This window comes from Vulpes lagopus, chromosome 1, assembly GCF_018345385.1.
Source record: "Vulpes lagopus strain Blue_001 chromosome 1, ASM1834538v1, whole genome shotgun sequence".
In the NCBI taxonomy this organism is placed as follows: domain Eukaryota; kingdom Metazoa; phylum Chordata; class Mammalia; order Carnivora; family Canidae; genus Vulpes; species Vulpes lagopus.
Genome location: NC_054824.1, coordinates 78,502,422 through 78,524,497, shown reverse-complemented (window position 1 = coordinate 78,524,497; position 22,076 = coordinate 78,502,422). Strand labels below are relative to the sequence as shown.

The 22,076-nt window shown below is 51.7% G+C and overlaps 1 protein-coding gene across 6 annotated transcripts in view; it reads right to left on the bottom strand.

Moving 5' to 3' along the window:
* SEMA5B (semaphorin 5B) overlaps positions 1 to 22,076 on the bottom strand; it is a 118,005-nt gene that overhangs the window by 22,432 nt on the left and 73,497 nt on the right. For all 6 annotated transcript variants that reach the window (XM_041723922.1, XM_041723915.1, XM_041723888.1 and 3 more), the window contains 3 exons: positions 17,560 to 17,761; positions 11,902 to 12,001; positions 6,659 to 6,704 (listed from right to left, as the gene is read on the bottom strand). In XM_041723922.1, the coding sequence (XP_041579856.1) occupies positions 6,659 to 6,704; positions 11,902 to 12,001; positions 17,560 to 17,713 (300 nt within the window). In that variant the 5' untranslated portion in view covers positions 17,714 to 17,761. The remainder of the gene's footprint in view (positions 1 to 6,658; positions 6,705 to 11,901; positions 12,002 to 17,559; positions 17,762 to 22,076) is intronic.

Sequence of the window (22,076 nt, the reverse complement as noted above, 5' to 3'; positions counted from 1 at the left end):
ATAGGCGAGGACAACTCAATCAGGACGGCAGTCTAGATGACGGTGACTGTAAGATGTGGCCTGATTTCAGACTCATTAAAATGTGAAAATGTGCGGCTGAGATTCTGTGAAATAATGCCTATTTTGATGAGGTTTCTTTCTTAGCCAACTTTTTGTTTTTCCTGGACTGAATAATTGCCTTGATTTTCTTCATTTGCTTGTTTTGCAATGTACTTGCCATTAATTTTCCCCCCAAATGTCCAACAGGGGTTACAAATCCCTCTCAATATCATTTGCTAACTGTAAATACAAACGGTTCTGATCATCCATTTGTTCTTGTCCTCTTCCCCCTACCCCAGCCTCCAGCCTCCTGCCCCAGTGTGGACTGGTTGCTCCTGGAGCCTCCAACTTGGCTGTTATCCTGGGACTTACCTTCTCTCCCTTCCTTTTTGCTGAATCCCACGTTTCCCAACGTTTTGATTTATTTGCTAATTTTGGTGAAACACATCTCCGGTATCTTCCTAAGAAAAGGAAGATGGTAGATCAATTTTTTCAAGTTTTTATTTATTCATTCATTTAAGTAATCTCTACACTCAACATGGGGCTCAAACTCACTACCCTGAGATCAAGAGTCACGTGATCTTCTGAATGAGCCAGCCAGGTGCCCCATGACAGATCAATCTTTAAAAATTCTTGCATGTCTGATTCATTCTATTTTCATACTTGATTGGTAGTGTTGATAGAGTTCTAGGTTGGAAATAATCTTCACTTGGAATTTTAAAGGCATTTATTCTTCCATTGTCTCCTAGATTCCAGTGTTGCTATGAGAAGTCTGATGTAATTATTTTTATTTTTATTTTTTAGGAAGAGGGGCAGGGGAGGGAGAGAATCTTAAGCAGGCTCCACATTCAGCACAGAGCCAGACACAGGGCTGGATCTCACGACCCTGAGATCATGACCTGAGCCAAAAGCAAGAGTTAGATGCTTAACTGACTGAAGCATGCAGGTGCTCCAAAGTTTGCTGTAATTCTTATTCCCCAACTTTTTTAATGACAGTTTTTTCTTTGGACTCTAGAAGCTTTGTGGATCTTCTCTTTCATAACAATATCTTGAATTTCACACTGATGTGCCTTAGTGCATCTCCCTTTTGGAAATCCATTTAGCCCTTTCAATGTGAAGACTAGTACATCCTCTGCGTTGGGAGATATTCTTATGTAATTTCATCTTGAGTTTCTTCCTCATCTTTTCCTTTGTTCTCTTTTTTTGTAACTCTTTAATCCAATCAACGGTTGGCCCTTGGGTTTTGATCCTTTAATTTTGCTTTTTTTCTCCCTTGTTCTTAATTTTTAAATTTTTTTTGTTGGTCTAATTTCTGGGAGATTTTTCTTCAGCTTCATCTTTTAATTCTTCAGTGCAGCTTTTATTTCCCCAATCACATTTTTAATTTCCATATTTTAAACTTGTTTTATAAAACAATATATTTTTATATTTCAATACGGTTTTATATCTTAGTTTTTTCTAAATAGTTTTTAAAATTGTTTTCTTATATTTCTCTTATTGTCCCTGTTTTCTTATAGCTTTCATGCTATTTGCTTGTTTGTTTTCATCTTTCTCTTTCACTTTAGAGGCTTTCCTGATATATCTGGTGATTTGGGGCTATTTCCTTTTATTTAAAAATAAATTGGGCAGCCCCGGTGGCGCAGTGTAGTTTAGCACCGCCTGCAGCCTGGGGTGTGATCCTGGAGACCCGGGATCGAGTCCCACGTCAGGCTTCCTGTATGGAGCCTGCTTCTCCCTCTGCCTGTGTCTCTGCCTCTCTCTCTGTCTCTATGAATAAATAAAATCTTTAAAAATAAATAAATAAATAAATAGACTAGCCACTTCCCACTGAAAGGAACCGAGTAACAGCTGATTCCAGGTCTGGGGTTAGGAAATGTGCAACCAAGGTGAGTCTGGAATAAAGTCTTTAGATCTAGCTGTCAATTTACAGATGATACAGAGAATAGAGGAACATGTTAAAATGTACCACTTTGTACCATTTTGCAATCAGCAAAATCCAGACTGTGGAAAACTCTATAGGACAAATGACCAGGTTTCTTCAATAAATAAATTGCACAAAGAGAGAGAGAAGAGAAACACTCTTTCAGTCTCATACCCCATTAGTGTCCTTCAGTTTTCTTGGAGTCTCAAATTTGCAGACTCACCAGTCAGCTCTTTAGAGAAAGGCTCTTAGTCTCTCTTTGTTGGGGTAATCTAGGGGTAAAATGGATGAAAGGATTGCTATGGGGGGGCGGGGATAGGAGCTCTGGATTCCAACCACTCAATTTAGACAATTTCAACTATTTCCCCTTCCTCACTTTATACTTCATCCTCACATTCCACAGTACCCAACATCCCAATTTCTGAACCTTTGGAGCAGGGCGGTGGTCAGCTTAATTCTCTGCCATATTGTCCTCTGTAAACTATTCTGCTCTGCTAAATCAGTTATGATTGTCCATCCACTTTCCATCCCCCTAAAATGTGTTTAATCTCTTCTCCACTGACATCTCTTGTTCTTGCTGTCATTGTGGATCTGAACCTTTAAAAATTCCTCACCATCATTTTAGTGGTGGAGATAGACACGTATATGATCAATCGACCTGCCACGCACAAAACTTTAAACTAGGACCGTCCCAGAAGTTCCAGTATGGCAATCTCTTGTAACAGAGTAACTGCATGGTTTTCTGCTATGGGAGAGAACAGGCAAGTTGGCCAGGACCTGGAGAATCTCCTGGCAGACTCAGCACTTCCCCTGTACGCCAGTGACAATGGCTCAACATTAAAACATCTCCTGAGCATCAAGGCCACCATGCAGCAGAGTTTAGATTTCAAGTAAGTCGAGAGCTGCCAGGCTAGCTTAGAGACTGTGGAGATAACTAGGAGAGAGCTCAGAATCAGCTTCACTGTCTGCTGAGGCCCAACAAAGCCCCACATGCGTCCTGATGCGTGTGTGCGGAACCGTCCAAGTTTCTGCACTTCCGGGACATCTGGCAGCCCAAGTTCATAAATCCATTGCAGTTAGGCCTCCAGTCACATCAGCCCCTTAGAACCACTTTGGCAAAGGTCAGAAAATCGCCAAATCCAAGTGAGCTCATCATACAGCAGCCCCCGGACACTGTTGGCCACTTGTCGCCTTTTCTTTCCCCAAACCAGTTTAAAGTACGCTGATAAATAAGCATCACAAATAAACTGATTTGATTTCCTCTCCCTGTCCACAAGCACGAGTCTACACACACACACACACACACACACACACACACACTCACACACTCACTGTCCTCTGTGCTGCTTTTCCTGCTTGGAGAATTGGGAAGGAGCATTTCGATTTTCCTGAAGGAATAGTAGTTTACATAAACTGTTTAATAGGAGTTAGGTACTTAGAAGTCCTTTTAATGGCTACTGGTTTGCATAAACTGTTTGTATTTAGATTTCCTTTAATTATTTAAACTATCAATAAAACCTTGAGTTTTAAGTTTGGTTAAATCCTACAGTTAGGGGAGGATCCGTTGGCTGTAAAGGAGAGTTACAGCCATGCATAGCCCCAGGCATTATGGAGTAGAGGAGGCTGGGTTGGGGAGCCTCCCTACCTCCTCCTGTGGGGGGGGGGCGGGGGCAGATCAATTTTAGCACTTGGTTGTCCGGAGCTACTTGTGTGAGCAGATGCTGATGACTAGGAACTTACAAGCAGGGACCCAAAGCCCTAGTTAGGGTAATGACAGGGCACCTGCTGAGGTCAGGCTTCTGTGGTCAAAAGTCAGGGTTTTTTCACCAGGCCAGATGACGGAGTAGGGGCCTGGGGGCCAGGGTTCACCCCCAGCCTCTCCAGGGAATGCCAGACAGCTCACTCCAATTTCTCTTCCTTTGTCTCCGCTCTGTGGCTAGACGGGACCCACTACAGTGGAGATGTGGGCATGAAAAGTATTTACTCCTCTCCTTAGTTCCATTATGGAGAATCCACTCTGGACTCCTGAGTCCAGGCCCCAGAGAGACACCCTGAGAAGGTGGTAAAACCAGTTCCTGGTGCACTTGTGGCTGATTTGCAGCACCCTGCAGTGAAGGCTGAAGCTGAGCCTCTGTCCCCAGTATGGGGCTGGCATTGAGACATCCTCCCATGGCTGTGACCAGATCAACACACAGAGATGAACCCAGTGCCAGGCCTCATCAGCAAGCCAGAGTCCTAACATCTGATAAGCTGCGGGACCTGGGCCCTGCAGGCCAGCTGTCAAGGATACCTGGCAAAGCCAAACCAGCGGGCAGCACCTACACAAAAGATGCTGTATCCTAAAGCAGCGATCCTAAATTTGGCTGCACATGAATCACTTGGGATTGAAAAATCCCGGTGCCCAGCTGTACCTCGACCAAACGAGTCAGGATCTCTGAGTGTGGGACCCAGGCATCAGTGTTTTTTAAATCTCTCCTGGTGACTCTAGTGCGCAACCAAGAGCGAACCACTGCCGCGCGCCAGGCTGGCTCCATTCCCAACCTGACTTATGCCGCTTAGCTCTGTAAGCCAGAAACCTAGGTTGCCTTTCATGTTGTGACCCTATGCACTTCGGTCCCTTGAAGCTCTTCCACCTTCCTCTCTCCAACCCCACTCCACTGCCTTAGTTCAATTTCCCCACCCCTCACCTGGGCGATTGCAGTTGCCTCCTAACTGGCTCCTCCACTGACCCATTCTCTGCACCAGGCCAGATGATCTAAACACCAACACTGGTCAATGCCACTTCTCTGCTTAAAACCCTTTAGCGAGCCCCATTGCCTTCGAAATAAAATACGGACTCCTCTGCTCTGCAGTGTGGCCTCTCTTTTCCCAGGCCTCATCTCCCACCCCTTTCCTACTCACACCCCAGAATCCTGCACGCTGGACCCCTCCGTGCTCCATGTATCTCACACCTCTGTGTCCTCCGCTCAACCACCTGGCAAATCCCCACCCTTCGAGCTCCAGCCCAAGGGCAGCTTTCCAGGAAGGCATTGCAGACCATGTTGAGCCCAGTGGGTTCCTAGCGCCTCTGGGCCACCACTGAACCTACTAGCATTCACCCCTCCCTGCGTGCTTCCCACGGCGTTGCTTTTATTTCTGTGCATCCGCTTCTCCTCTCTGACCTCTTTATTGCTCCTAGAAGACCTTCCTTTATAGAACTTGGGAATCTAACAAAACACCGACTGCCTGACCTCGGGGGTAGAACCCCTGCAGGGACCCACTTCCTCCTACCTACTTTGAAACACATCTGCATGCACTGACCTCCCCCAGGCTCTGACCTGTTGAGCTTGGCATCTTGGCTTCATTTTCTGTGGATGTCACCTGGTAACTAGGTTCTGGATGAGTTGCTTGTGCCCAAGCTGGCAGGCCACCGGATGTTGCCATTGTCCAGGCTCTGGGACCAAGCCACAGAAATCCCATCCAGAACAGAGAATCACTTGTGATCTCATCTGCTTATTCCTGAGGCCGGGGACTGAGCCTGATTCACCTTTGGAGCTCAAATGCCTGGTACCATGCCTGGGACCAGACCTGGCTTTCGGTAGGTACTCAACACGTGTTTACTGGGTGGGTAGGTGGATGAATGGATGGCAGCTTGGCTGGTTAAGGTAAGGCCCGAAGGATAGATGGGCCCATAAATGGATGAATGGCATTTTCTTTTCAATTTGCCCTAGTTCCTACGGGCCCCCTCCCTTCCTGATGATCAGACGAGAATGTCACAACAGCTCACCAAGGAAGGGTCCCCTTCCCCCAGATACCCCTTTGCAGTGAAACCCTATCCCATACAGCCTAGCCCTGACCATCTCCTTTAACCGTTCTGTCATAAGGTCAGGTGCAGCACTCATCATCTTGTCTTGGCTACACCAGGAGCTCTAGAGGTCAGAGACTCTGCTGGCCTTATAGCCCCACCACCACCCTCAGCTCTGATGCAACGAATGCTCAAGCCTCTCAGACACAAGAACTGAGTCTTTCTCCTCATTGAGGAAAAGATGGACTTCTTTTCTCTAGAATGTTCAGCCTCTGCAGAGGCAGTTTGGCATCTGTTTCTCAATCTGGGATAAATGTTCTGGATCAGGGAGTCCCATTAAAATGCCTCCCAGAGCACTTAGGGAATTATGCTTGGGGAGTCCTTCTTGGCAGCAGATAATAAATCAATCACAGCTCAGTGAAAATGCTGAGTTAGAATGGGATCACTCCGGCCAAGCTAAGAAAGGAACCAGGGATACCGTTTCTCTTGAGGCCAAAACTCAGACCTTGCTGTAGGACTTAGAATAACCAACCATTCCAGTTCACCCAGCACCATCCCAGATTTAGTACCTAGAGTCCCGTACCCTGGGATGCCCCATTCCCAGGCAAATGGGGCCAGCTGGTCGCCGGAGCTCGGATGCTCCTTTTCTCCTCTGCCAGCAGCTCCTCTGCACAAGGCAGGAGCCCCATGTGTGCCTCTATGTTTATGTGGCTGCACCCCCGCTTCCAACTACCTTCCCAGCAGTTACCTGGAAGCCAGCCGGAGTCCGGGGCCAGTGAAAAGAGCACAGGGCTCCTGTTTTCACCTGTTAGGGCTGAATTCTGAATCTTGCTCCCTGTGCACCCCCAGGTCTGGCTCCCAAATACCAGGGAAATCACAGGGAATGGAATGGAAGGGAAGGGAGGCAAATGTACCTGAAGGAGGGAAATATTGGCAAGGCTGAGTCTGAAGAGGTAGTTCCTGTGAAAACAGAGACAAAGATCATGAGTCAAGCTTCCCCCAGGAAGCACCTTCCTGGCTCCTGCGTGGTGGGAGACAGACCACAGGGGGCCTTTGGTGGGTCAACCTCCAGGGAGAGCTTTCTCCCCATGGGCTCTTTTAACCTTCGGAGCAACCCCGGGAGAGAGAAAACTTCATTTGCAGATGAGGAAACAGGTGGGGTAAATGTCCAGGTCACAGAGACAGTAAGCAAAGGAGCTGGGATTAAAATGAGACTGGTCTGCTCCCGAAGCCCACGCTGTCCCTGCTCCGTGGCAGCCCCGCCACCATCTTCCCAGCCAGGGAGCCCCTTCTGTTCAACCTGGAGCCTCAAGGAGCTCCTGCCTTGGGCAGCAAGCCGCCTCCTTCCTCCCACCTGCCCCACTCCCCCCTCCGACAGGCCAGCCGTCTCTCCAGACACTAGGCCTCGGCCCCTGTGGCCCCGGCTGCCTCCTACTCTCCTGCAGGGACTCTGGATCTGACCTTGCCACGGCCACCTCCCTGGACCGCCGTGTCACCCCTTCCAGAATCACCCCCTCCGTCCCCTCATGATTCCTGTCCCGCACCGTCCAGCCCATGGAGGGCTGCCGGCCTCATCTGCCTCAAGCACGGTCTCCATCACATTAGCCTGCTGCCCAAACCCCTGAAATCAGGGAACACGTCCACACAAAAACCTGTGCGTGGATGATTGTAGCAGCTTTATTCACGATTGCCCAAACCAGGAAGCCACCAAGAGGCCTTTCAGCAGGTGAACGGATAAATAAACTGTGGTGTATGCAAATAATAGACTATTACTCCGTGCAAAAGAGAAGTGAGCTATCAAGCCATGAAAAGACAGGGAGGAAACTTCGATGCGTAATACCGAATGAAAGAAGCCAATCTTCTTTTCAGTGTGAAAAGGCCACACACTGTATGATGTCGACAGTATGATATTCTGGAAAAGGCAAACTGTGGAAACAGTGGTAAAAGATCAGTGCTTGTGGGGTGGGAGGATGAACCAGCGGAGCGCAGAGGATTTTTAGGGCAGTGAAACTACTCTGTGTGACACTGTAATGGGGGACACATGTCCTTTCACACCTTTGTGCAAACCCACAGAGTGTACCACACCAAGAGGTCACAAGGTCAGCTCTGGGCTTTGGGTGACAATGATGTGCGTGTCAGGGTGCAGACGGACCCTGCTGGTGGGGGAGCCTACGCATGGGTGGGAGCCGGAGGAGGTATGAGATTAGACCCGGCTGCAGAGGCAGGGAAACTTCTAGCTCGGCTACCTGCCGGGGGCCTTCTGGGAGCCTCAGTGTCCGCATCTGTAAAATGGAGAAACTAATGCCTCTCGTTCTCACTTCCCGGGGCTGCGGAGATGGGGGAACGGTGTGGTGCATGTTGAAAGGCTTTATTAATGTCAAGCAGATGTAAGGTCTGGTTTTCCCTAAGAATTTTCTTTCTTTCCTTCTAACATCTTCTTTTGGCCATTCCTCTTTTGGCTTCTGAGGTTTTCAGGAATAATTAGAACCTTCTGGCCTACCTCAGCTGTCCTGAGAAGAGAATTGAGGAGAGAGGTTGGGGAGGGGGCCCGCAGGAAAAGGGGGGCCCTGCTGAATGAATCCAGGGGCCTGAAGCAGAGACGCCTCAGCCTGGAGGCTTCTCTTCCCCAGCTCTGGGCTCCAGGCCCAGCCTCCACTTAGCTTCTTTGCTGTCCCGGGGCTGGGCAGGCCCCACCAGCGACCTTGGCTCTGGGCCTCTGCGAAACCTCCCCAGCCCCTGCCGAGGACAGATGGGCTCAGGCTCTGCCCCAGCTGTCTGCTCAGGTAACACTGGCATCTGCTCACAGCTTTAAAAAATTAGGGGAAACATTGCATCACTTTATTAATTTTTATCCCATCAAAAATCGTTCATCTCAGCATCGCAGTCTGCTCTTCTGGGAGAGGAGAACAGAGAGAAATCTCTGCAGCCTGCCCGCCCCTAACTCCCTTCCAGAACAGGGCACGGTATAAATGAACAACAACAAAAAAAATCCCAGCCTGAATTCCAGAGACCCAGGGGGCCAGAAAGAACGAAGAAGAGGAGGAAGGGAAGAAACGGAGGACCTTGCTTCATTTGCAGTGAGGTGTGCAAGCTTTGAGCTTTGAAGTCCAGGAGCTCCGGGGTGAAGATGGGGTGATTTGTTAGGTGCCTCACTCCCTGCATGCTGGAGGTGCTTTGCTGCATGTACGGTGCATAAAGTGGCACCTGGCACCAAAGGGATGGCAGCCTTCAAGATGCTTCCACAAGGATCAGGGCGGAGGCATCGGCGCTACCTTTGGGGTTTAAGAAAACTCATCGGTGAAACCGGTGGAATCTGAAGAAGGGAGTAGGATGGCATTGGAGGTCAGCTCCCTCACCGCCATGCGCCATCGTTCCCCAAGCTGTCACCACTAGGGGAGGCTGGGGTAGGGTGTGAGGACCGGGTCTACATAGGATCTCTTACAACCGCGTGGGAATCCGGTACTTGCTTGGGCAGCACAACTGCGGGGAGACCCAGAATTATCACAAAACAAAAAGTAAGCCAATCGCAGCTGACTCTTGAACAAGCTCAGACTGCGTGGATTTCCACACGTGGATTTCTTTTCAATTTGGTCCGGTACCGTAAATGTGTTTCCTTAGGATTCTCTGAATAACACTTTTTTCTCTAGCTCACTTTATTGTGAGACACATTATAAAGCATACATAACATGAACAAAAAAGTGTCAATCAACTGTTTGTGTTATTAGTAAGGCTATCAGTAATAGTGGCTATTAGTAGTTAAGTGTGGGGGGAGCCAAAAGTTACAGGCAGGTGTTCAAGGACACGGGATGGGAGGGGCTGTCGGCGTCCTTACCCCACGCCCCCTGTGGTTCAAGAGTTAACTATTTTATTTGTGGGAAGATAAAGCCTACAAGCGCTCATATAGTTGCATAAGCCCAGTGCTCATCGCAGGTCGTGCCCTTAGGAAAGGGTCCTGCTCGGGGTTTGCAGGGGTGGCCCCGCCTTCCGCTGTAGATTCTTTTGTACCTTTTGAATGTTTTACCATAATGCATATCACTGATGCAACCTAGTTAATTTAAAAATTAAAACAAAAATTAAAAGAAAATGCTTTCAGACCCTGGTTTCCCAACAGTCCTGAGAGGCTGGCTGCACAAAGACTGGAATCTAGACTTTACAGGAAGAAAGGTCAGGAATCTAGGCTCAAAGGTCAACATCAGACCCTTGAAGCTCCAGGGTCTGAATCCACAGCTCTGCCCCATGGGCTCCCTTTTCATAGGGTGAATAGGGGGTGGGTACGCTCAGGAAAGGCTAGTGGTCAAGGAGAGTAGCCTAAACCTCACGAGGTAGCCTGGGGGCGGCCCACCCTCCCCCGCCCTCACACCTGCAGAATCTGACTGGCTGGGTTGGAGAGCTTCTGGAAAAAAAACCCAAAAAAACCCAGTGCCACCGAAGTCAATAACTGACTGGCAGAAAAAAACTCTAACCCTGAGGTAGGGAGACAGGATTCGCAGCTCCCACCCTCTGTTGTCATTTTTGATGAAGGTTTGGAATATAGGTGAGGTTTGGTGGGGTGGGGTCTGGAGCCCATGACCAATAAAGACTTCTTGAAATGTCTTTGGTGCAAAATAGTGGTTTAATTAAAGCCCAGGGACAGGACCCTTGGGCAGGAAGGGCTGCATCCCCCGGCCTGTGAGGGGTGGCTGGTTCTATACCTGGGAGTTGGGAGGGGTTTGGGGATAGCGGCCTCTCTAAGGGATTTTGGAAGCAAGGTCTCCAGGACCTGGATGGGGTTGGCTATTGTTGGGAAAAAGTCACTTATTACCGTCTAGTCAAACCTGAGTCATGAGCCCCTTCAGGTGTGTATCGGTGGGCCTTGTGCTTGGGGATGATTGCCAACATGGATCTTGGGGGCTTAGAGATAAAGGACGTTTCTAAAGGAATTTTTGTATGTTAAAGTAGATTTACAGGCTCCTGGGCGTTGGGCTGAGATTGCCTGCTGCCGCAAAGCATGAACATCGAGGCAGTGGAGTCTGTAGAGGAAGGTCCCTCTGCCTGGTTAAAGGACTCCTCAATGTGGCCCTTGGGGCTTGTGCTTTGTCCTCAGCTAGTCCTCTGCTCCCCCATCAATCTTGTTATGTGATCTTGGGGAGGTCCCCTTCGGCTCCCCCGTCTGTCCCTAGCCTCTTCACATTTAAATCTAGGGCAGTTGGATTAGACTTGGGATTTTCAAACCCCAGTCCTCAAACTCACCTGGAGGGCGTGCTAAAACACATTGCTGGCTCCACCCCGGAGCTTCCGAGTCAGCAGCCAGAGGGTGGCACCCCGAGAATATGCATTTCTTTTTTTTTTTTTAAAGATTTTATTTATTTATTCATTCATGATAGTCACACAGAGAGAGAGAGAGAGAGAGAGAGAGAGAGGCAGAGACACAGGCAGAGGGAGAAGCAGGCCCCATGCACCAGGAGCCCGACGCGGGATTCGATCCCGGGTCTCCAGGATCGCGCCCTGGGCCAAAGGCAGGCGCTAAACCGCTGCGCCACCCAGGGATCCCAGAATATGCATTTCTAACAAGTTCCCAGGTGCCTTTGGTCCTGCAGGTCCAGGGACCACTCTTTGAGACCCCCCTGGAGTAAACATCCCTAAGCTTCCTTCCCTACTGGAGTTGAAGGCCCAGGATTTTGGACCTATTGTTCCACTCCATAATGTCTCCGCAAGTCCTCCCTAGAGCTGGACCAGTGAGGCAACAGAGAGGGAAGCGAGGTGCTGCCCCGGAGAAGCTCACCGAGCTCAGGGTGCCAGGTGCGGGCGGCCAGCCAGCCAGCAGGGGGCTCCTGGCACCTTCTCTGCGGGGCGCTCCCAGGGAGGACGTTTGCCCTCAGTCCCCGCAGCAGGGTGGGGACAGCAGGTGTTCCTGCTCCCCATAGCCACCAGGCACAGGAGGACCACGGCTGGCTGAGATCTGGAGGTCTAGGGGTCGCCCCGCTCCCCGCCCTTGCTCCCACTAATGCCCCCTTTGGTGGGAGACAGACATTCACGTACAGAAAGGGCCTGGGAGAGAGGAACGTGGCCCAAGGCCAGGAAGGGTCCACCCACCGTGGGCATATCCCAAATAGTATTCCCTCCACCCGACTCTAAGCACACTGCCGCTCGTGGCACCCAGCCTCCTACACCTCATTACCTGGCTCCCACGATGAGCTGGTTCCTGGGGGGATCCAGAGCAAGCTGGGAGAAATCTCGGGCTCCAGGGTAGGTGAAGTTAAAGACCCACGGCTTCAGATCTGGTGGAGGGAGAGGCAACCGTTCTGGTTACTGTTGGGCCGGGGGCTTCCAGTTGCACCAGCGTCGGACCCCAGAATGGAAGGGCTAAAGTCAGGATGAAGTCAGGGAGCAATGAGGCCGGGGCACCCTGGAGCCTGGTCCCATCCGCCCTGCCCCCACCCGTGAGCAGCCAGCTGGGGGGCAGGCAGTGGGGATGTGGCCCCTGTTCCTGCTATGTTCCCTAGTTCGGACAGGGGCTCCCCCCTGACCCCTGGCTGCCCAGGCGGAGAACTGTAATCATCCTTGACTCCCCTAGACCCTCACCAGCGCTTAGAAACACTCACAAATCCTAGATAGGGTTTCCACCTCCAAGAACTCCGTCCCCTTGCCCTCTGCATCCTACCCCCATCCAAGGTTCTATCACCTCCTGCCTGGACTGGTGCCAAGGGCATCCCATCTAGCCTGGCTTCCACTGGCCCCCCTGGTCCACTTGCTACAAGAGAACCAGAGCGATCTTTCCCAGCTGCAAGTCCGGTCATGTCCCTCTCCAGCTTAGAACCCTATAGTAGCTCCCGGTTGCCCCAAGGATAAGTTGCAACTCCCGTGAAGGCCTTTGGGTTCTGGACTCCCTGGCTTCCCAACTCGAATGCCTGGCACGTCAATTATTCAGCGATTCATTGAGAGAATGATGCTTCACTTTTACATTCCCCCTCAAACCACCACGTCGGCCACACTAAACTAGAACACTGTGCAGATCTATCCCACCAGAGCCTGCAAACCTTTGCCCTTCTGTGCTCCCTCAATGGAACAGTTCCTGTTCGCCCCCATCCCCACCGGGCCTCCTCCAGGAAGCCTTCCCTGACTCCCTCAGGCCAGGGTAAGGTCTTTACTGCCATCAAACCCCCTTCTTGTTGGGAGTCTAGCCCCGTTGTTTTCACTGGGAGGGGGGGCGGGTAGGGGAGATCTTGCTTCTTAGAGCTGTAGGCTCCGCCCAGCACCTGGAAAGAGTTGAGTGAATGCATGAGTAATTCTCAACTCCCTTCTGGGTTTTTCTGGTTTGTTTGTTTTTAAGATTTCAATTATTTGTTTATTCATGAGAGACACACAGAGAGAGGCAGGCTGCCTGCAGGAAGCCCGATGCGGGACTCGATCCCAGGACCCCAGGATCAAGAGCTGAGCCAAAGGCAGACGCTCAACCAACTGAGCCACCCAGGTGTCCCTCTCAACTCCTTTTTGTATAAGAAGAGTCAAGTTTTCAGACAAGGCTCCATGGAGGTGGCGGAAACGGCACGTGGGTGGTCAGTGTCTATTCTTGTCTCCAAGGAAGGCCAAAGCCTACCATGGGGACTGGGTGGGCAGAGACCTCACGTCCCTCTGGATGGATGGGGCGTGGTCTGAGGAAGGTACACCCGAAGAGCAGTGCTCGCCGACTTTCCCTCTTTCCCTCCCACTGGAGACCCTCCCATCCCATCCTCACACCCCGTGCACCGGAGGGAACTGACCGATCGAGCCGTGGGCCACAGAGCTTTCCCGTCAAGGGGGCAGCGATGAGGGAGTAACGTGAGGCCCTGTGCTTGCTCCCCACAGTGCATTAGCAACTGGCGCACAGAAGGTCCAGAGGATTGTGTATGTGTGTGCGTATCTGTGTAATCCAAGGGAATAAATCATGGCTCATTATCCCTCCACTCCAGAGTCAAAGCAGCCCTTCATTTCTGCACGATAGGCAAACACTTAATCGCTCCCCGGAGAACTCGAGGTTTTGTGAGCTGGATGTTTTTCAGAAAACTGTGATATGCACGATTAAAAAAAAAGAAGAAGAAGAAGAAAAAGAAGGAGAGAGAAGTTCTGCAGCAAAATGTAGCAAACCCTTCGGTCTGCCTCTGTCCTCAGCAGGTGACTACGGGCTAGCAAGGATTGTCATGAACGTGCAATGACACCCACGCAATATGGGTATAAGGAGTGGATCTGGAGTCAGGTGCGCTGGGTTTTTAGTTGACCTCGGGGCCACTCAGAAATCCTGGTAGAAGAGTATACACTACCTTAGAGACTAAGCCAAGGGTCCTCCTCCTCCAGGAAGGCTTCCTGGATCGGAACCTCTCCACCCTGATTTTATTTTATTACATAATCTCTCTACCGTGTCTGTTCTGTTCACACTGTGTGTTTTCATCTCTCTGAATATGCTCAAGTTTGTTTTCTGTGTATGTGTTGGGGACGGGAGAGGGGCCTGGCTGTCCCCATCAGGCTGAGGGCTCCCCAACAGTAGCAGCTGGGTCACGCTCTGGCTCCCTTCTTTCCCGCCGACAGGGATGTGCCTGCTGTGGGGGGAGAGGTGGTGCGATGCATGAGCAAGCCAGGAGGAGCCCCGCCGGGGCCTGCTGAGCCCCAGCCTGCGCTCAGGTCCCCCCCCCCCCCCGGGGGAGGAAAGGGGAGCAGAAAGGAAGGCGAAGCAGCGCAGGGGTGGGGGATGGCACTGGGAGGCCGGGGCAGCGGTGGGAGTGGAGGCGGGCAGCCCCTCTGGGTTTCTGTCCTTCTCCCCTGGCCCCAAAGGGACGGGGCAAGGGCGAGGGGACAGGGGCAAGGGGGGTGGGAGGCAGCGGGTGCAGCAGGTTGGTCCCGGGGGAGCTGTCTGGGGACAGGAGCCGCTTCGTCTTAGGAAACAGGCCAGTGGCCCGAGGGAAGGCCTTTAAGACACCAAGCACGTTCTGAGCTCCGTGTGCAGCGGAGGCTGTGGACAGCGACTCTAGGAGGAAGATGACATTCTCTGCGACGCGCCTGTGATTTTAATTATAGTCAATTCAATTACCCACTCGGAGGACTAGCCGCCGACCGGCCTCACCGCATCCCGTCGCCCTGCGGCCCAGGCACTCCTGCGGGGCCCAGGGAATAGCCCACGCAGGTGCCACCCGCTCCCCCCCCGGGAAGCCCATGGGAGAACATGCAGCCTTAGGGAACGGGGAAATGCCTGCCAGGCCAGCACCTGGCGGTTCCTCGAGGGTATTCGGGCCTTTTTTTTTTTTTGAATTTCTTTTTTTATTATTATTATTTATGATAGTCATACAGAGAGAGGGAGAGAGGCAGAGACACAGGCAGAGGGAGAAGCAGGCTCCATGCAGGGAGCCCGACATGGGATTCGATCCCGGGTCTCCAGGATCGCGCCCTGGGCCAAAGGCAGGCGCTAAACCGCTGCGCCACCCAGGGATCCCGTATTCGGGCCTTATTCACAGAGCCATCGGGGGTCGGGGTCGGGGGAAACTCGGGGCGCGGGGCTGGAAGCCTACTGATGGGTCAGAAATAACATGCGACACCTGAGGGCCTTCTGGAAGCCGGGGGTGGGCGCTGGCCTGGGTTATGGGGCCACTTCTCTGGAACGAGGCCACACCCAGGACACAGCCCATCACCCGACACGAACGGAGCCTCTCGTGGGTGCCCACGGGCTCCAACAGCTGTGAGCGGACCAGAGGCCCAGTCCCGCTCCGGGCGACCTCTAAGGCCCAAGGGAGAGATGGAGCACCCGGAGGAGACTCTCACTTACCCCCCAAGTCCCGCAGCCCCCAGCTCGGTCCCCGATGTCGAGTAGAGCCCAGGACAAATCTGCTGAATGGACAGGAAATCCCAAAGCTGTCGAGCGGAGGCCTGGGTGAGTTGGGGGGAGGCCGGGCGGGCCAGGGGGGGTGGGAAGAGCAGAGGTGACGCCTGTCCCCAGGGCGGTCAGTCTGGGGCGACGGACCATCTCTGCGTGCTGGGGCTGGGGGTGGGTTCCTCAGCTACTCCCCGTCAGCCCTGTAGGTCCATCTGAGCCTCAGGCATCCGTTCGGAAAGAAGATGGGGCGGGAGGCTGGTTTCATTCAGGTGACGTGCACCCGAAGTTTAAACCCGGGGGCTCAGCGGCTGAGCGTCTGCCTTCATTCCAGGACATGACCCCGGGGTCCCGGGATCGAGTCCCGCGTCGGGCTCCCTGCAAGGAGCCTGCTTCTCCCTCTGCCTGTGTCTCTGCCTCTCTCTCTGGGTCTCTCATGAATAAATAAATACAATCTTATGAATAAATAAGTAAATAAAATAAAACATGATGTCAAAGAAGCCAGGCACTCAGGGAACTTCTACTTCTCCACTACCCCGGACCGCCTGCCCCGTTTGCCCTGGTACAGACCAGGCTGGGGGGTGGGGGGTGAAACAGGAATTCCCATTGTCCCTGTCCCAGAATCAGCCAGGCCCGCAGAGGAAATGGTTCATTAGAAGCTGCCACAGGGTGTACAACAAGACGACAGCTCCCAGAATCCCACTCCTGTCCCCACTTGGTCCTTCCCTTCCCGGCCACCAGAACTCTGGGAGCCATCAGGAGTCTGAGAGTGTACGCCGTGCTTTGTAGGCTTAAGGACATCGCTAATTTACTTTAATCCACTTAAGCCTTCAAAGCCTTGGATCTCAGCTCAAACAAGACAGCACTGAGAAGACAGCTGCAAATCTTCCTCCCCCAGACAGGAGCCAGCCCACAGCTGGGGATCCCACACTTCTACACACCCCGGCCTCTCCACCTTGCCACCCCCAACTCCTGTCCGTACCACCCCTCCCGCCCCTCCCAAATCCCATGCCAGCCTCAGACTCTTGCATTTCTTCTGCTGCTCTGGTTTCCACCTTGCCCCCCTGGACTAGCTGTGTGGAATCCCAGAGGGCAGCTTCTCGTTCTCCTGCCTGGGAGGCCTGAAGGTGGAGCCCCGACCCCTCGCCACAGGGAGTAGAAAGAGCGCTGGATGCCCACCGCGAAGGCCTGCCTCTAACAAGTCTCTCCAAACCTGCACACCCCAGCCCTCCCATCTGTAAAAGGAGGTGACAGTCCTTGCCCTGCCTCCCTGCCAGGGTTATCGTGATGTGGAAACAGGGCAGGGACTTAAGAACCTGGTGACCCTTGAAGCTACATCCACAGATTCTAGTGTGAGCTGCCATTCAATGGATCCTGAAGTGGTGCTGCCATCAGAGCACCACCAGGGAGCCCCAAACTGGCCACCGGGTCATGGGAAAACATCCGGGCTGCTCCAATATTTGTGTTTTGCTTAGAAGTTAAATTATCATGGAATATATACATTAATTTTAGAAACTCATACTGAGAATTTATAGACCTCTCAGAATATGTCCAGTGATTCACAAATCCCAGTTTGAGAAACACTTAAGAGGACATCTCATGCCCTCCCTTGACAGATAAAGAGAATTATTAGTCATCCAGGCCTCCTTCACTCTGGGTTCCCAGGGCCCTGAGGACAGGCATCCCTGCAACTGTCTTAGAGCAGTGGGAAGCTTTCCAGAGATCGCCAGGCACTTCCTAAGCAGTGACTCATCTTCATTCTGCCTCCCAGGGAAGCTACAAAATAGAGCTCATGGTTGCAGAAGAGTTAGAGCTGAGACGGCCGAGGAACCCTTGCCCACTTCCCCCGGGGCACCCACAGCCCTGCTTCTAGCAGGAATCCCAGAGGAGGTCGCCCTCCTGCCCCAGGTAAACAAGGATGAAAGGCTTAAATAAATTGTCTGGAGACTAAAATCAGACCTAAGTCCTTCAATAAAGGACGGAGTGGGACGCGGCTCTTACCCGCAAAGGCCACGGTGGGGTGTTCCCTCAGCGTGCACAGCTGCTGCTCACTGCTGGGTTCGGTGGCGACATCCTGGGAGCTGGACAGGTGGACCACCAGCAGCGTGAGGCTGGGCGGCAACAGGGTGACAGCCAGGGGACTGGGGAACACCATGGTGGGCCCCTCTGCAGTCCCAGCTCCTGGAAGCAGCCTGGGTAAGATCTGCAAAGCAAATACTGAAAGTCACCACCTGTTCCCCCATTTCTCCCAGCTTCAACCATGGTTGTGAGCGGTCCCACCGGGTTCGTTCGTTTGTTTGCTTAAATACATTTATCTTTGACTTATGCTACTTACACTTTACCTTGCCCTAGTAACACGAAGTTATAGATCACATCTTGAGAGCTAATTTCCCCTGTAATGGTATTCTGGATAAAACTGACAAATTATAGAGCTTTTCCTATTATCCCAAATGGTTTAAAATTAGTTTTAATGATAAAGGTGGTGTCTAGGGATTTTAATAAGCGGAGCTAGGACAAGTGGGTAGCCATTTGTAAAAAGATAAATTTGGATCCATAACCCACACCTTGTACTAAGAAAAATTCCAACTAGAGACAAGTTTAGGTGTTAAGAATAAAACTATAAAAATACTAGAAGAAAATGTGGGCAGTATTCTTTATAACTTGGGAAGAGAGAACCATGACTCGAAATCCAGAAGCTGTTAAAGAAAAGATTGACAAACTTAACTACACGAAACCCCAACCTTCTGCAGGGCCCCTCTCCCCTAAAAAACAAACACCAAGCAAAATCAAAAGGCAAATGACAAACTGGAAAAAATAGTTGCAACACATATCACAGACAAAGGACTAATATTCCGAGTATAGAAATAATTCCTGAGGCTCAAGAGGGAAAAGGTCAACAATCCTTGAGAAAAGAATATAAATACAAACAGGGCTTAAAAATATGTATGGTGTGGCCCCTGGGTGCCTCAGTGGTTGAGCATCTGCCTCCGGCTCGGGGTGTGATCCCGGGGTCCTGGGATCGAGTTCTGCATCGGGCTCCCTGCAGGGAGCCTGCCTCTCCCTCTGCCTGTGTCTCTGCCTTTCTCTCTGTGTCTCTCATTAATAAATAAATGGGATCTTTTAAAAAAATATATGAATGGGACTATTTCTACTCAAAATAAGAGCAACAGAAATTAAAACTTAGAGAGAAGCACCATTCACCCATCACTTTAGCAAAAATCCAAGGTGGAAGGCACTCTTGGCGAGGTTGTGGGCAAGGGGGCACTCTCACAAACCACTGTGCCAAATGGTACACCCACCACAGAGAGGACTCTGGCAAAATGGCACAGGCGTGTACCCTTTGGCCTAATTTCTGGGAGTCTGAACCCGTGCTACTCAAAGTGTGGTCCACGGACCGATGACAATCGTACACTGTGACGACTTTGTGGGAAGATAAAGGCAGGAACTTCAGAGTGAGTGTTTAAAAGCCTCCTCGTAATGTACGACAGTGTAATTTTTATGTCCAATGGATCCAATACAATTTGGGGGCTTGTATTTTTCATAGTTTTTTGTCAATTCACCTCTCTAGTAATTCACTTTTATTGAATTTTATATAAGTATCCATCTGCGACAGATTGTAAATTGAAATGTGAAAGCTGCTCCTTCGCCACAGATTGTGGAGAAGCAAAAATAGACTAAAGAGGCACCTGCACATATGCAGACTGATTTATGCGTAAGATCATCCCTTGGGACATTGTTTGAACTAACAGAAGACGGGGAAACGACCAAATATCTGGCAACTGGAGACCGCTTAAACAAGCTACGGTGTATTTTTGTAATGGAATACTACGCAGCTCTAGAAAAGAATGGTGATTTTTTTTCTCTAGATTTTGATAGGGAGAAATCTCCAGGTGTATCAACTGAAAGAAAAAAAACCAACAAAACCCCCCACAATGCAGAACAGTCTAATAGCATGTAGCCTTTTGTGTAAAAAAAGGGGATAGAAATAAGAACATATATTTATGCTGGCTTTTATTAACATTGACATACACTGGAAAAATAAACCCAAACTGATTTTATTTTATTTATTGTTTTCCCCAAAATGATTTTATTTTTTTTTATTTTTTATTTTTTCCCAAGATGATTTTAAAAGCAGGTTACCTGTGAGTAGCAAAATCATGATAGAGGCTTCTCAATATATACCTTATTTATACTGTTTTCAGTTTTGATTATTAAATAATCAAATTTTAGGGTTTAATTTAATAATTAGGTTTAATATTACCCATTCAATAAAAAGTTTAAAGACCTTTTAAGGCCTAGTTTTAGTTCCCTAAAACTTCTAATGCGGGGGAGCACAGCAGTTCCTCTGGGGCAGGGTTCAGACTCTCTGAATCAGCTCACCACCTCTCTCCTTCCCTGGCCCATCCGAGGTGTCACCAAGCCTTGCAGACACCAGGTCTGTCACAAGTCCCTGAACCATGGAGTGACCTCCTTGGAGTCACTTTTCTCTTCTATGAAATAAAAGGTTGAACTAGGTCAGGGATTCCCTGCTGGAGGTGGGAGCAAATCAGAATCATTTCCACTGGCGGTGGGGGTGGGGTACCGGGCCTGGCAGGTGAGTCATCCCAAAGGTGACTGTGACCAACACCTGGCAGGGACTGGAGTCCCCTGGGCTCCTTCCCACTCTAAGGCCCTTTGCTCCTAACCCCTCCTCTCTCTTCCCTTCCTGCCGCCGCCACCTTACTCCAGGTCTGGGAAACGGGAGCAGGATGATTTTCTTCCTGCCTCTTCTCACATGTGCGAGACTGGCTAACACCTGTCACTGTGTTGCTTGGAGGCTTCGAGGAAATCCTCCTGTGACTCTGCGGACTGTGCGCCCAGCACAGCACCTCTTCTCTCTTGCCCTGTCCCATCCCGCATCCCACGGGGGCCCTGGGGCCCCTCAGCCTCAGGTCAGACGTGCACCTCCCTGGCCCCCTCTCCAGCCAAAAGCTTGGCCCACCCCTCGGAGCAGAGCCGCTGGGAGGGAGGCCCGGGTCTGGCCTCCTCCCGGAGGGGTCTTCGCCTGCCCGCTCCCCGCTGCTGTTCCCCAGAGCCCCGCTGGCTCTTCCCTGCGGCCCAGGGCTTGCCGCTGCGATGGGATTTCCTCTCGCCCTTTGACGTCTGGGCTAGAGGCTTTCTTTCTTTTTTATTTTAAAGATTTTATGTATTTATCCATGAGACAGAGAGAGAGAGAGACAGAGACACAGGCAGGGGGAGAAGTAGGCTCCATGCAGGGAGCCCGATGCGGGACTCGATCCGGGACCCCAGGATCACACCCTGGGCCCAAGGCAGGTGCTAAACCACTGAGCCACCCGGGTGTCGCCTGTGCCAGAGGCTTTCTATCTGTGCCCCTATTCCATCCCCTCCTCCCTGCTGGGTGCGTGGACTGCTACGGGGCCTCCTCTCCTCTGTGTGTCCAGGGCGGGCATTGGCACAAGGCAGGAGGGACGAGGGCGAGAGGGGGCAGCAGGGTGAGCGCCCCGCACAGAAGGTCAGAGTTAAGGCCTCCTGGTGCCCTGGCCTGGGGGAGCCACTGCCCCAGATCCTCAGCTGCAGGGGAGAGCCCAACCCCCGCCCCCACCTTCGTAAATTGTTCCTTTATTAACCCGCCCTCGCAGATCCCAATCTGAGCATGCCAGCTGCCCCCCGGGGCCCGGGCTGAGACAGATCCCCTGGGTGACCCTGACACGTGTGCAAATATCATCTCTTTAGACCTTAGCTGGGGCCTCTCCTCCATCAGCCCCTCATCCGAGTGGTCTAGCACCCGCCCTCCCCGGGCCCTGGGCCTTAGGGTACCTGATTTCCACTCACGTTACAGCCCTTAGGCACCTATGTCCTCCAGGTCCCCTCTGAAGCAGTAACGACTAGATCAGTAGGGCCTGGTCCCCCTGGGCCCCGGCAGGGCACACTGGCTGTCTGGGGGGAAGGGGCGGGGGTGCAGTACATGGATGTGGGTGGGGAAGGGCTGGGGCAGGACCCCGATTCCAGATCAGCTCCACTCAGGGGAGGGAGGAGAGAGAGAGGAAGAGAGAGCTAGAGCTCAGTGGCGCACACTGCACACAGACCAGTCAGCTCCCCAGAGAGAGGCCTAGCGCTTGGCAGGGAGGAGGGAGGGAGGAGGCAGGGAGGAGGCAGGGAGAGCCTTTACTCAGATGAGCATTGCAAGCCTTAGGAGAGCAAGTGTGGGCCAGCAGGCTGACGTCAGAAAGCCCACGGGACAGGGACCCAGGCATGGGCCTATTTTGCCGTCACCCTCGAGGACTCCTTTGCCTTTGGTAGGGAAGCCAGTGGACCTGAAGAGGGGTGCAAAGGAGGAGCAGGAGAAGTAGGGCAGCGAGCCTGATAAGCCAGGGCTTGCCGCTTTGCAAATGTCAGCAAAAGCCAAGGGTGCCCTACCCCACATCCCTGAGCGCTAGGATTGGTCGTCGTGAGCAGAGCGCTGGACTCCCGAGAGTCCCCCTTCTTTGGAAATCATCTCCCCTCCCTGCACAGGTGGA